Source organism: Bufo gargarizans, unplaced genomic scaffold, assembly GCF_014858855.1.
Source record: "Bufo gargarizans isolate SCDJY-AF-19 unplaced genomic scaffold, ASM1485885v1 original_scaffold_2052_pilon, whole genome shotgun sequence".
Classification (NCBI taxonomy): domain Eukaryota; kingdom Metazoa; phylum Chordata; class Amphibia; order Anura; family Bufonidae; genus Bufo; species Bufo gargarizans.
The window spans coordinates 107,051-120,151 of NW_025334623.1; the positions used below are offsets into that span (position 1 = coordinate 107,051).

General features: G+C 44.2%; 1 protein-coding gene across 2 annotated transcripts in view; it reads right to left on the reverse strand.

Moving 5' to 3' along the window:
- Positions 1-2,020: 2,020 nt before the first annotated feature.
- LOC122923915 (platelet glycoprotein Ib alpha chain-like) overlaps positions 2,021-13,101 on the reverse strand; it is a 44,939-nt gene continuing 33,858 nt past the window's right edge. For both annotated transcript variants that reach the window (XM_044274779.1, XM_044274778.1), the window contains exon 3: positions 2,021-3,505. In XM_044274779.1, the coding sequence (XP_044130714.1) occupies positions 2,159-3,505 (1,347 nt within the window). In that variant the 3' untranslated portion in view covers positions 2,021-2,158. The remainder of the gene's footprint in view (positions 3,506-13,101) is intronic.

The following is a 13,101-nucleotide window of genomic DNA, read 5'->3' on the forward strand; positions in this document are numbered from 1 at the left end:
TGTGAATATGGGAAATATTCACCTCAGGAGCTGGTTCTTTACTGTAAGAGCTGTGTATCTGTGGAATAATAACTAAAATAGCTGATTATTTACTGTAAGAGCTGTGTATCTGTGAAATATTCACTTCAGAAGCTGGTTCTTTACTGTAAGAGTATTGTAGCTGTGGAGTAGTGACCTCAATAGCTGGTTCTTTACTGTAAGAGCGGTGTATCTGTGGAATAGTGAACTCAGGAACTGGTTCTTTACCGTCAGAGCTGTGTATCAATGGAATAGTCACCCCAATGGCTGTGTTTTTACTATAAGAGCTGTGTATGTGTTGAATAGTCACTTCAATAGCTGGTTATTTACTGTAAGAGCTGTTTATCTGGGAAATGGCCACCTCAGCAGCTGGTTCTTTACTGTAAGAGCTGTGTATTTGTGGAATAGTGACCTCGATAGCTGGTTCTTTACTGTAAGAGCTGTGTATCTGGGAAATATTCACCTCGGGAGCTGGTTCTTTACTGTAAGAGCTGTGTATCTGTGGAATAGTCACCTCATTAGGTGGTTCTTTACTGTACGAGCTGTGTATCTGTGGAATAGTTACTTCAATAGCTTGTTCCTTACTGTAAGAGCTGTGTATCTGTGGAATAGTGACCTTAATAGCTGGTTCTTTACTGTAAGAGCTGTGTATCTGTGGAATAGTTACTTCAATAGCTTGTTCCTTACTGTAAGAGCTGTGTATCTGTGGAATAGTTACTTCAATAGCTGGTTCTTTACTGTAAGAGCTGTGTATCTGGGGAATGGTCACCTCATTAGGTGGTTCTTTACTGAACGAGCTGTGTATCTGTGGAATAGTTACTTCAATAGCTTGTTCCTTACTGTAAGAGCTGTGTATCTGTGGAATAGTGACCTTAATAGCTGGTTCTTTACTGTAAGAGCTGTGTATCTGTGGAATAGTTACTTCAATAGCTTGTTCCTTACTGTAAGAGCTGTGTATCTGGGGTATGGTCACCTCAGGAGCTGGTTCTTTACTGTAAGAGCTGTGTATCTGTGGAATAGTTACTTCAATAGCTGGTTCTTTACTGTAAGAGCTGTGTATCTGTGGAATAGTTACTTCAGGTGCTAGTCACAGTAATGATTTCTTTGAACAAAATAGCAGTAATGCTTATGTAAATGTGCAGAATTCTTGTTTGAATGTTGAATTTAGACGGATTGGCTCATGACTTGTGTCTTTCTCTGGATCAATAGTTGCAAAATTTAGGCCTCATGCACACGACTGTATTTTGCGGTCGTCTGCATGTTGCATTTTTCACTGGCCCAAAAGTAGAAATGCCTATTGTTGTCCGCAAAATGGACAAGAATAGAACATATTCTATAATTTGTGGGACAGATACATGGATACAGACAGCAAACGGATGACATCTGTGTACAGTCCGCATTTTTCGCGGTCCCATAGAAATAAATGGGTCCGTGTACAAACCATAAAAAATGGGACTCGGGCACGGAACAAAAATACGGTGGTGTGCCTTACCAATACCAATTCTCTCCACCCCGATCTCTCTCATCTTGGTGAACAGTTTTCTATTCTAACCGTGGGGATGAAGCAGAGTATTGTCTCCCTCTCCCAGCAGGAAATTGCAGCAGGAGGTCAAGCACCTCAGGTTTTGGACCAGCCGTGGTCTGATCATGATCTGCTGTTTCCTAGTATGATCGCTTGATACCGGATTGATTAATTTTCTGGATTATCGGTATTTGGCTATAATGGAACTAATAGACAAAGAAGTCTACCCCGTTCACCATCTGCATAGTTCATAGAACAGCCTGGTGTAAGAGATGGTAGGGTGCAAGAATTTGGAAACCCTCCAGGAGATAACTTTATCATAGGGAGGTGTTTTCTGTGCCCTTTAACATCTTATACTATCCAGGCTGTATTGTACATGATGAGACAGATACTATATGCCTAGCTGTATACTGAAAAGTAATAGCACCCCTAGTGGACACATTATCAGGAATTATGACATTGAAGTGAAAACGACTTTTGTCACTTGTGTTACTTTTTATTCAATATAGTCCAAAATTGTCACCTGGGGGTCAAACAAACAAAACCAGGGCTGTAACCTATCAAATTGGGAGTCATCCATATCGCTGTTAATCATCACATCACCCACCCTCTTTTATATTACAGAATAGCTGAGGTGTATCTTATCTCCTGTTGTTGAGGGTCAGACTCTAGAACCAACATCTTAGTGACACCGGCCAAAGACTGGTCTCTGAAGTGGGATTCAATGGCACCATTGTTCACGAGTAAGATATCTTCATCGCTCATGGGAACCCTAATACTGTATCGGATGAGCCTTATTCCTGGAGGCCATTGGTGGAAGTCCTGATTACAGCAGTAGATCCACAGCAAACACATCGTTGTGATGATGATCCCCACTAGGAGGAGGAAAATACACAAACCATAGATAATCACATGGAGAAGACAACAGTGCTTAAGGATTACCATCACCAACCAATCCATGCCAAAAGCTGCCGGCCGTAAACTTCTGGCTGGAAGCATTGTGTTGATTGGGATTTCGGTGGGTTCCTCGGTAGTACTCACTGTAGACACTTTCACACTCTCTTCACTTGTGGGCTCTTTGCTCGTGCTTGCAATATCGGTGGTAATCTCAACCTTGGTAGTGACCATCATCAATGTTATTGGGTAAGGTGTTGAGGTTGACTTTACTCTGGTTTTTGGGCTTGACTTAAAATACCTGGTTGTGCTTGTGGATATGAAGGTGATTGGATTTGTAGTTGGTGTTGTGGTTCTTAACGTGGTGGTTTCTTTTGTAGTTGGTGTTGTGGTTCTTAATGTGGTGGTTGCTTCTGTAGTTGGTGTTGTGGTTCTTAATGTGGTGGCTGCTTCTGTTGTTGGTATTGTGGTTCTTAACGTGGTGGTTTCTTTTGTAGTTGGTTTTGTGGTTCTTAATGTGGTGGTTGCTTCTGTAACTGGCAATGAATCAATACCAACTTCAGTAGGTGTTGATGTTGGCCACCATTTTGTAACTCTTAGCTCTGTTGTTGGTTTATCGCTAAGCAAATGCTTGGTGGTTAGCAATGGTGTGTTTGTCCATATGGTGACAGAACTCTGTGTATATATAGGAACTGAGTTGATGTCCACATCTCCTTTCACATTACAATGGTTCATGTCGTAATCGATCAGTGGGGGCCCATGAGAGCAGATCACGCTTTTTGGATTCATTGTTGGACCAGCTTTGGAGGCTTTGTAGACTATGTCTTCATTATCCTTCAACCAAATCTTAAAGTAATTAAGTGCACAGTTACAATTCCAGGGATTATTATCCAGATACACGTATTCCAGTCCCACATCCGTAAAGAAGTCATTAGGAATATGTGTAAGACGGTTCCACGATAAGTAAAGCTTTCCTAGATTCTCAAGTCCAGCTAGAAGACGATCAGGAAGAAGCAACAACTGATTGTATGACAAATCCAGATGCTTAAGTGACTGCAAACCTTCAAATACCTGCAGAACAGTAGAGACGTAAAAGTGAATAATTCAATCTAAACATATTCCTGTACATATGAGGCAGTATTATAGTAGTTATATTCCTGTACATAGGAGCAGTATTATAGTAGTTATATTCTTGTACATAGGAGCAGTATTATAGTAGTGATATTCTTGTACATAGGAGCAGTATTATAGTAGTGATATTCTTGTACATAGGAGGCAGTATTATAGTAGTTATATTATTGTACCTAGGAGGCAGTATTATAGTAGTTATATTCTTGTACATAGGAGCAGTATTATAGTAGATATATTCTTGCACATAGGAGGCAGTATTATAGTAGTTATATTCTTGTACATAGGAGCAGTATTATAGTAGTTATATTCTTGTACATAGGAGCAGTATTATAGTAGTTATAGTCTTGTACATAGGAGCAGTATTATAGTAGTTATATTCTTGTACATAGGAGGTAGTATTATAGTAGATATATTCTTGTACATAGGAGGTAGTATTATAGTAGTTATATTCTTGTACATAGGAGCAGTATTATAGTAGTTATATTCTTGTACATAGGAGCAGTATTATAGTAGTTATATTCTTGTACATAGGAGCAGTATTATAGTAGTTATATTCTTGTACATAGGGGCAGTATTATAGTAGTTATATTCTTGTACATAGGAGCAGTATTATAGTAGTTATATTCTTGTACATAGGAGCAGTATTATAGTAGTTATATTCTTGTGCATAGGAGCAGTATTATAGTAGTTATATTCTTGTACATAGGAGGGCAGTATTATAGTAGTTATATTCTTGTACATAGGAGCAGTATTATAGTAGTTATATTCTTGTACATAGGAGCAGTATTATAGTAGTTAAATTCTTGTACATAGGAGCAGTATTATAGTAGTTATATTTTTGTACACAGGTGCAGTATTATAGTAATTATATCCTTGTACGTAGGAGCAGTATTATAGTAGTAATATTCTAGTACATAGAAGCAGTATTATAGTAGTTATATTCTTGTACATAGGAGCAGTATTATAGTAGTTATATTCTTGTACATAGGAGGGCAGTATTATAGTAGTTATATTCTTGTACATAGGAGCAGTATTATAGTAGTTATATTCTTGTACATAGGAGCAGTATTATAGTAGTTAAATTCTTGTACATAGGAGCAGTATTATAGTAGTTATATTCTAGTACATAGAAGCAGTATTATAGTAGTTATATTCTTGTACATAGGAGCAGTATTATAGTAGTTATATTCTTGTACATAGGAGGCAGTATTATAGTAGTTTTATTCTTGTACATAGGAGGCAGTATTATAGTAGTTATATTCTTGTACATAGGAGGCAGTATTATAGTAGTTATATTCTTGTACATAGGAGCAGTATTATAGTAGTTATATTCTTGTACATAGGAGGCAATTTTTATTGTGAAAACAAACAAACAAAAAAAAATACAATAAAAATACATTCTTACAATACAAAACCCAAAAAATAACAGGCATTGTACACACAATGACTACTCAGCTAGAATGCCTATAGAATTATATTAAACTGATAAAGTCCACATTTGCTGGGGAGGAAAAAGAAGAGGAGGGGAAACAAAAAACAAAACAAACACAAAATAACATATTTTCTGTTTTAAACCAAAGACACATTCCTCCATAATTTCCTATTATTTGGGTTACTCCTTGTCTCTAATGACTTAACCCACTGGAGCTCAGACATTATTTGGTTTACGGCTGTGGTGTGGTGGAATGGCTCATTGTGTATACAGTCGTGGCCAAAAGTTTTGAGAATTACATAAATATTGGAAATTGGAAAAGTTGCTGCTTAAGTTTTTATAATAGCAATTTGTATATACTCCAGAATGTTATGAAGAGTGATCAGATGAATTGCATAGTCCTTCTTTGCCATGAAAATTAACTTAATCCCAATAAAACCTTTCCACTGCATTTCATTGCTGTCATTAAAGGACCTGCTGAGATCATTTCAGTAATCGTCTTGTTAACTCAGGTGAGAATGTTGACGAGCACAAGGCTGGAGATCATTATGTCAGGCTGATTGAGTTAAAATGGCAGACTTGACCTGTTAAAAGGAGGGTGATGCTTGAAATCATTGTTCTTCCATTGTTAACCATGGTGACCTGCAAAGAAACGCGTGCAGCCATCATTGCGTTGCATAAAAATGGCTTCACAGGCAAGGATATTGTGGCTACTAAGATTGCACCTCAATCAACAATTTATAGGATCATCAAGAACTTCAAGGAAAGAGGTTCAATTCTTGTTAAGAAGGCTTCAGGGCGTCAAAGAAAGTCTAGCAAGCGCCAGGATCGTCTCCTAAAGAGGATTCAGCTGCAGAGTCGGAGTGCCACCAGTGCAGAGCTTGCTCAGGAATGGCAGCAGGCAGGTGTGAGCGCATCTGCACGCACAGTGAGGCGAAGACTTTTGGAAGATGGCCTGGTGTCAAGAAGGGCAGCAAAGAAGCCACTTCTCTCCCAAAAAAACTGATTGATCTTCTGCAGAAAATATGGTGAATGGACTGCTGAGGACTGGGGAAAAGTCATATTGTCCGATGAAGCCTCTTTCCGATTGTTTGGGGCATCAGGAAAAAGGCTTGTCCGGAGAAGAATAGGTGAGCGCTACCATCAGTCCTGTGTCATGCCAACAGTAAAGCATCCTGAGACCATTCATGTGTGGGGTTGCTTCTCATCCAAGGGAGTGGGCTCACTCACAATTTTTCCCAAAAACACAGCCATGAATAAAGAATGGTACCAAAACACCCTCCAACAGCAACTTCTTCCAACAATCCAACAACAGTTTGGTGAAGAACAATGCATTTTCCAGCACGATGGAGCACCGTGCCATAAGGCAAAAGTGATAACTAAGTGGCTCGGGGACCAAAACTTTGACATTTTGGGTCCATGGCCTGGAAACTCCCCAGATCTTAATCCAATTGAGAACTTGTGGTCAATCCTCAAGAGGCGGGTGAACAAACAAAAACCCACTACTTCTGACAAACTCCAAGAAGTGATTATGAAAGAATGGGTTGCTATCAGTCAGGAATTGGCCCAGAAGTTGATTCAGAGCATGCCCAGTCGAATTGCAGAGGTCCTGAAAAAGAAGGGCCAACACTGCAAATACTGACTCTTTGCATAAATGTCATGTAATTGTCGATAAAAGCCTTTGAAACGTATGAAGTGCGTGTAATTATATTTCACTACATCATAGAAACAACTGAAACATAGATCTAAAAGCAGTTTAGCAGCAAACTTTGTGAAAACTAATATTTGTGTCATTCTCAAAACTTTTGGCCACGACTGTAGACACGCGGGTTCTCATGTGCCAATGGTAATATTTTATGACAGAAATGATCAGGTACATTGTCCCCCTGTCTACATTACTATTTCTGGATGGAACAGCATAGATGATGTCAGGATAAGTCAGGGACTGCAGTAATGGGATGTTTAGCTTTTGTGACACCTCTTCCCATATTCTCCTCCCACCCCTGCAGTCAGATATGAAGTGCGCCATCATCTCCTCCTGCTGACAACCGAGAGGACAGTTCCTATCTGAAACACTTAAAAATTTTAGGTTACCCCTAACTAATAGCTTTCCATGTAATGACAACCAAGCTATGTCAAAGAATTTGGTGGGGAGACGTTTCCCATTGAGGAGCTTCAGACTTTCTTGTAAAGTGCTAGTCACACAATCCCTCAAGACAAGGGGAGAACAAAAGAAAGCCCTGCAGATCCTCACATATAGATCTTTCCTTGGCTTACCCTCAATGTAGGACTTCTCTATCTTCCACCTTCTCACACACTTCAGCCCATAGTCCAGGTACTGGGGGAGGTAGTCACTCGTCCATCGACCCCTCTTGAGACTGCCGCCTCGCACCCAAGATTCTGCAAAAGGCAATATCCAGTCCCTGACACTGTTCACCCACAGGGAGCTGTTCTCTGAGTCCAGGCAACCAAAATAAACTTTTAGAAACATGGAGTCAAAGAACACCCTTGGATTCAGCATATCCAACCCACCCTCTCTCCTCTGTAGGTAGGTGATCCCTCTTTTTATCAGGTTCAACCTGTTCCCCCACAACAGTTGGAAGAACAGGCTAAAGAGCCTAGCGGAGAAAGATTCCGGCAAAGGAAAAACGACAGAGACATACAAGAAGACAGGGACCAGGTAAGTCTTCAACATTTTAACCCTTTCTCTATAGGTCAGCCTCCAGTTCTTCCATCGCTGAACCTTTGCATTTCCGGCTTCCAACTTCTCTTCCCAATTTAGTTTGGCGTTATCATCCCTCCCAAATTTGACCCCTAGGATTTTAATATAGGTGGAGGCTCTCACAAATTGTGGCAGATCAAAATCTGGATCACTGTCTGATATCCAAAGAGGTTGACCAGAGACCCTGAGGCCTCCGAGTAACTTCTGAAGGCTGCAGACAACATCTCCACCTCACGAGGCTCAGATATCACTACAGTCACATCATCCGCATAGGCAACAACACTCAGGGGCAGGCAATGGGGGACCGGCACCCCCTGAAAACCACACTCCTGCAGTGACCTCAGGAATGGGTCTAGGGCAAATACATACAGCAGTGGACTCAGTGGGCAACCTTGTCTCACCCCTGCCTCAACCCTGAAGGTATCACCCTGCCAACCATTGACCAGAGGAAAGCTCTCAGCCTCGCAATACAAAGTCTTCAGCCAATCGATGAATTGCCCCGGAATACCGTACTTTGACAAAGTGGCCCATAGATACTCATGATCTACTCTGTCAAAGGCTTTAGCCTGGTCAAGACTCACGACATATCTCCCACACCTCAGAGCTTTACATCTCTCAAACATCTCCCTTATCGAGAGGACTGCTCCAGAGATGTTCCGCCCTTTTACTGTGCCAAACTGACAGCCTGACAACAGTGCTGAGGACAGACAAACTAATCTAGAAAACAGAATTTTTGCCAGAATCTTTCTGTCGACATTCAAGAGGGCAATCGGCCTCCAGTTCTTGATGTCGGTCGGCTCTTTACCTTTGGACAGCAGAATCAGCGAGGACACTCTCATGGATGGAGGCATCAGGTGACTTTCTAGACAATTTGTATATACATCCACAAGGATTGGGGCCAAGAGGTCTCTGAATGTCTTATAGAATTCTGCTGTTATCCCATCTGGACCTGGTGCCTTCTTCAGATGCAACTCATCAATGGCCTCTTTAACCTCCGCCACCGTCAAATCTGCTGTCAAAGGAGAAAAGTCCAAATCATTAGTATCAGGGAGCGGAGTTGCCTCCAAGAATTGGGTCATCTTGTCACTATCCAAAACCTTCCTCTGAAACAAGTCAGCATAGTAAGATCTCACCACCCCCAGGATACCCTCCCGAGATTCTTGCAAAACACCCTGGGGGTCAGTGAGACCGGTGACAGATTTATTTGCCACTCGCTCCCGGCAATTCTCAAAGGGATCAGGAGACCCTAAGGTCCCATAATCCCGTTCAAGAACCAGGGAGGTATACCTGCTGTACTGATACTGCCTCATCTCAGATTTCAGCCGGTCAATCCTTTGTTGGTCACCCCCTCCCGCCGAATAGAGTGACTCCAATTCTTTCCGCAGCTTGAGATACTGGCCATACTTACTCTTCCCCTTTATAACTGACAGTCTCTTTAAGAGGGATCTGATCTCATCCTTGACATCCTCCCACCAGTCGGCCATATTGCCATAAAAGTCCACTCTCTCTAGCTGACTCTGTATAAGAGAGTGAACATGACTCTGAACCGAAGGGTCTTCTAATAGACTGGAATTAAGTCTCCATAACCCTCTTCCTGTCACAGAACACTTTGTGACACCCAAACAGAAATATAAGGCCAGATGGTCTGAATAAGGGACGATATTCTCATCTTTCTCACCAATGGTCTCTGTAGGACTCACCAGAGCTAAATCTATCCGACTTCTTCTTTCACTACAAGAATAAGTAAATTTTGGTTTCCGACCACCCTGCACAAACACATCTGACAACCCGGCCTTTTGAATGATTCTGTTTAGGACCTTGGAGTCTCTGGTAAGAGGCCTATTAGAGGTCCTGTCACTAGCTGCCCTGGCGGCATTAAAATCTCCAGCCATGATGATAGGGATAGATGTGAAGAGATATGGCTTCACTTCATTATAAAGGTTAATCCTTTCAGTCACTGTCTGCGAACCATAGATATTGATGAGACGGAGCCTCCTACCCCGAATAGTAACTTCCAGAATTAGGCACCTTCCCATCAATACCTCTGTCAACCTATGTATAGTTACATCATTGGTGTTAAAGAGGATAGAGACCCCGGCACTTGGTTCTACAGCCAGTGACCAAAAGGATGGACCAGACCGCCATTCACGCTCGGCTTCCCGTAAGAGTCCTAACGTATTTAAACGTGTCTCTTGTAGGAAGAATATATCAGCATCAAGAGACCTTAGATGTTCATAAACCGCATGCCTGGTCCTCCTCACTCTGACACTGTTCACATTACTGGAGAACACTTTAAGGTTGAAGTCAGCCATCAAAGCAAAGCAAAGCACAAGTAGCAGAGATATTACCCCCATCATCATAGATCCGAGTCTGAGCCCACCTGCCGACCACCTGTCTCCATGTCTGATTCGGACAGACGTTTAGCTCGCGGGGGTTTCCTTTTTGTGGGGGGGTCGCCCTCTTGGTCCTCATTAAATTCATCTACCACTCTCTTTAACTCTCTCTTCATCTCTTCCTCAGCGTCTGACTCTGATAGGACACCGTACCTATTTGTTATGGTCATGACACCTGACCCGGGGTCTACTTTCTTTTTGGAAGGTTTTTGGACAGTGGTCCATTCGCCCTCAGGCTTACGGCTGGTTTTGTCCTTCTTCCGTCTTTTCTGTGGATTTATTGATGCTGGGGCAGAAGACGACGTGCCCACAACCTGCTCAGTGACCTCCCCATTCCCCTCTGAGGCTCCTGGCTGGGACTGGTCAGGCACTATGTCACCTATATTGTCACCCATATTGTGCTGAGGCTCGGGCGGTGTCACTGCTGACCCTGACAACAGCGTCTCCTCCTCTAGGTCATCTGCCCCTTCCAGCAAGTCCTCATCAGGGAAGTCCTTACAAACATTATGCCAGGCGTCTGGACAGTCCCTGTGGGAGTGACCGATCCTACCACAGAGGTTGCACCGGATGTTCTGGCAGGTGGCGCTGACATGGCCGATCTCCCCGCATAAGTTACATTTTACCAGGGTGCACACACTCGCAATATGACCGGCCTTTCCGCATTTAAAACATTTTCTAGGCTGACCCGCATAGAAGCATACCCCTTTCTCCCGGCCAAATAAAGAATGAGTTGGGCAGATGTTGGGTAATGTTGTTAACCTGCCGTAACTTTACCAGGACCTTCCACCCCCCAGTCCATATGTCATCCTCGTCCCTGGTCTTGGTGAGATCTGACATTAGGTCACAGTGTCTTTTTAGCCATACAACAATATCCTGGTAGGGTACCGACTCGTTCCAGAATATTATGGTGACGCTTGCTGTGTCTGATCTAGAGATGGGGATGAGGCTGAACTTATTCCAGCCATCAGCATCTCTCACCCGGGAGAAATGAGCCCAGAAGCGGTCCAGGTCAGACATGAGTTTAAAACTAACGCCATACCCCTGCCTGTCAGGAAGGTTTATCACTGCCAGGATGTTAGATGGCAGGAAACCCATTTGGTGGCACAGAAGTTCACGGACCACAAACCTCCTGTCAGGCAACTCCTCCTTGGCCCCTCTATGTCTGAACCTGACCACGTTCCTCCTCTTAAAAGCCTGACCTGTATAGTTCACATTAGACCTGAAGGATGGTGACCCACGGCTCCAGGCATTACCAGAGGAGACACCACCAGTTCCACCCTCCTGCTGAACTTGGGGGCGCTGTGGTGGCTGCTGACCGCCTGCACTATGGGGGTCCGACACTTCTGGTGTAACTAAAGGGGGGGAAGTGCTGTGCATCAGACTGTACAGCCCCCTCCCCACCACCATCCTTTATACTCTGCGGGTCACAAGCCTCTGAAGGCTGACCCAATGGTGGACCCGAGTCTAGAGATGACCCCAAATCCCACACAGACTGTGAAGCGCTCCCCTCTGCAGAAACATCATCAGTAACATCACATGCAGTCATATCAATGCAGTCACTGGCAGTATGATCCTGCTCTACAGAGCCCCGACAGTCCTGCTGAGCCATGACCTGTGAGCTCTCTGCTGCACTGCTGCCTTCAGGCGAGAGTCCACAGTCCTGCTGCTCTCTACTGCCCCCCAGGCCTTGTGGTGACTGCACTGCTACTGCAGAGTTACCTTCAGGCGAGAGTCCACAGTCCTGCTGCTCTCTACTGCCCCCCAGGGCTTGTGGTGACTGCACTGCTACTGCAGAGTTACCTTCTGGTTTCAGTCCACAGTCCTGCTGCTCTCTACTGCCCCCCAGGACTTGTGGTGACTGCACTGCTACTGCAGAGTTACCTTCTGGTTTCAGTCCACAGTCCTGCTGCTCTCTACTGCCCCCCAGCGCTTGTGGTGACTGCACTGCTACTGCAGAGTTACCTTCTGGTTTCAGTCCACAGTCCTGCTGCTCTCTACTGCCCCCCAGCGCTTGTGGTGACTGCACTGCTACTGCAGAGTTACCTTCTGGTTTCAGTCCACAGTCCTGCTGCTCTCTACTGCCCCCCAGGGCTTGAGGTGACTGCACTGCTACTGCAGAGTTACCTTCTGGTTGGAGTCCATAGTCCTGCTTCACAGTACAAACTGCTGGAACTTGTGGTACCTTTTGATGGAGATGGTTCTGGCGCAGGTCTTTCCTCATGTCTTTGCTGGTTCCTGAAGGATTCAGCGACTGGTCCCATCTGCTCCAGTACAGCCTCCATGTCCTGCACAGTGTCAGCGAGCTGCACAGCGAGGGAGCTCAGCTTCTTGTCATGGACAGCCTGATTGTTGGGGTTTGCTGCCTTTAGCTTATAGACACAATCTATCTGCTTCTGCAGCTGTAGTTTAGTCTTTTTTAATGTCTCTAGTCTCTTGACCAGAGCTGGGATCCGCTCGGCCAGACATAGTTCTGGTGCACGCTGAGTATTGGGGGCTGTGTCGGCAGTGTACTCACAGAATGGCTCCTTACAGGCGTCCCTCCGCTTGGTCCTTGCACTGGACTTGGTGCAGCCGTGGTCACTGCTGCGAGGTCACTATCTTCCCAGTGACCGCACTTGTGGCCCCATGAAGCCTTCCTGCAGTACTCCCTCTGGTCTCATCTGTCGTGTTGGCGACTTTTGCGCTGTTCCCACTCCCATAACGTGTGCGGTCAGACCGCATCAGGACAGGCTGCTGCAGATTCTCCTGCATGGTCTGCTTCTCCAGGGATGTTCTCCTCTGTCTGCCTGCGGGTGGGGTGGATTGCACACCTGCCGCCATGCTCTTACTCAGGTATGTCTCCTTCTTTACTTCCAACACTTTCTTTTCTTCTTTGCTTCCTGCTGCACTGGGACTGGCAACACTCGGAACATTCCTTCCTTCCAAAGAAACTTTTGGATAATTATCCATGGTGTGAGAGGTCTGGGAATTATCTCCTAGAATAGGCCTT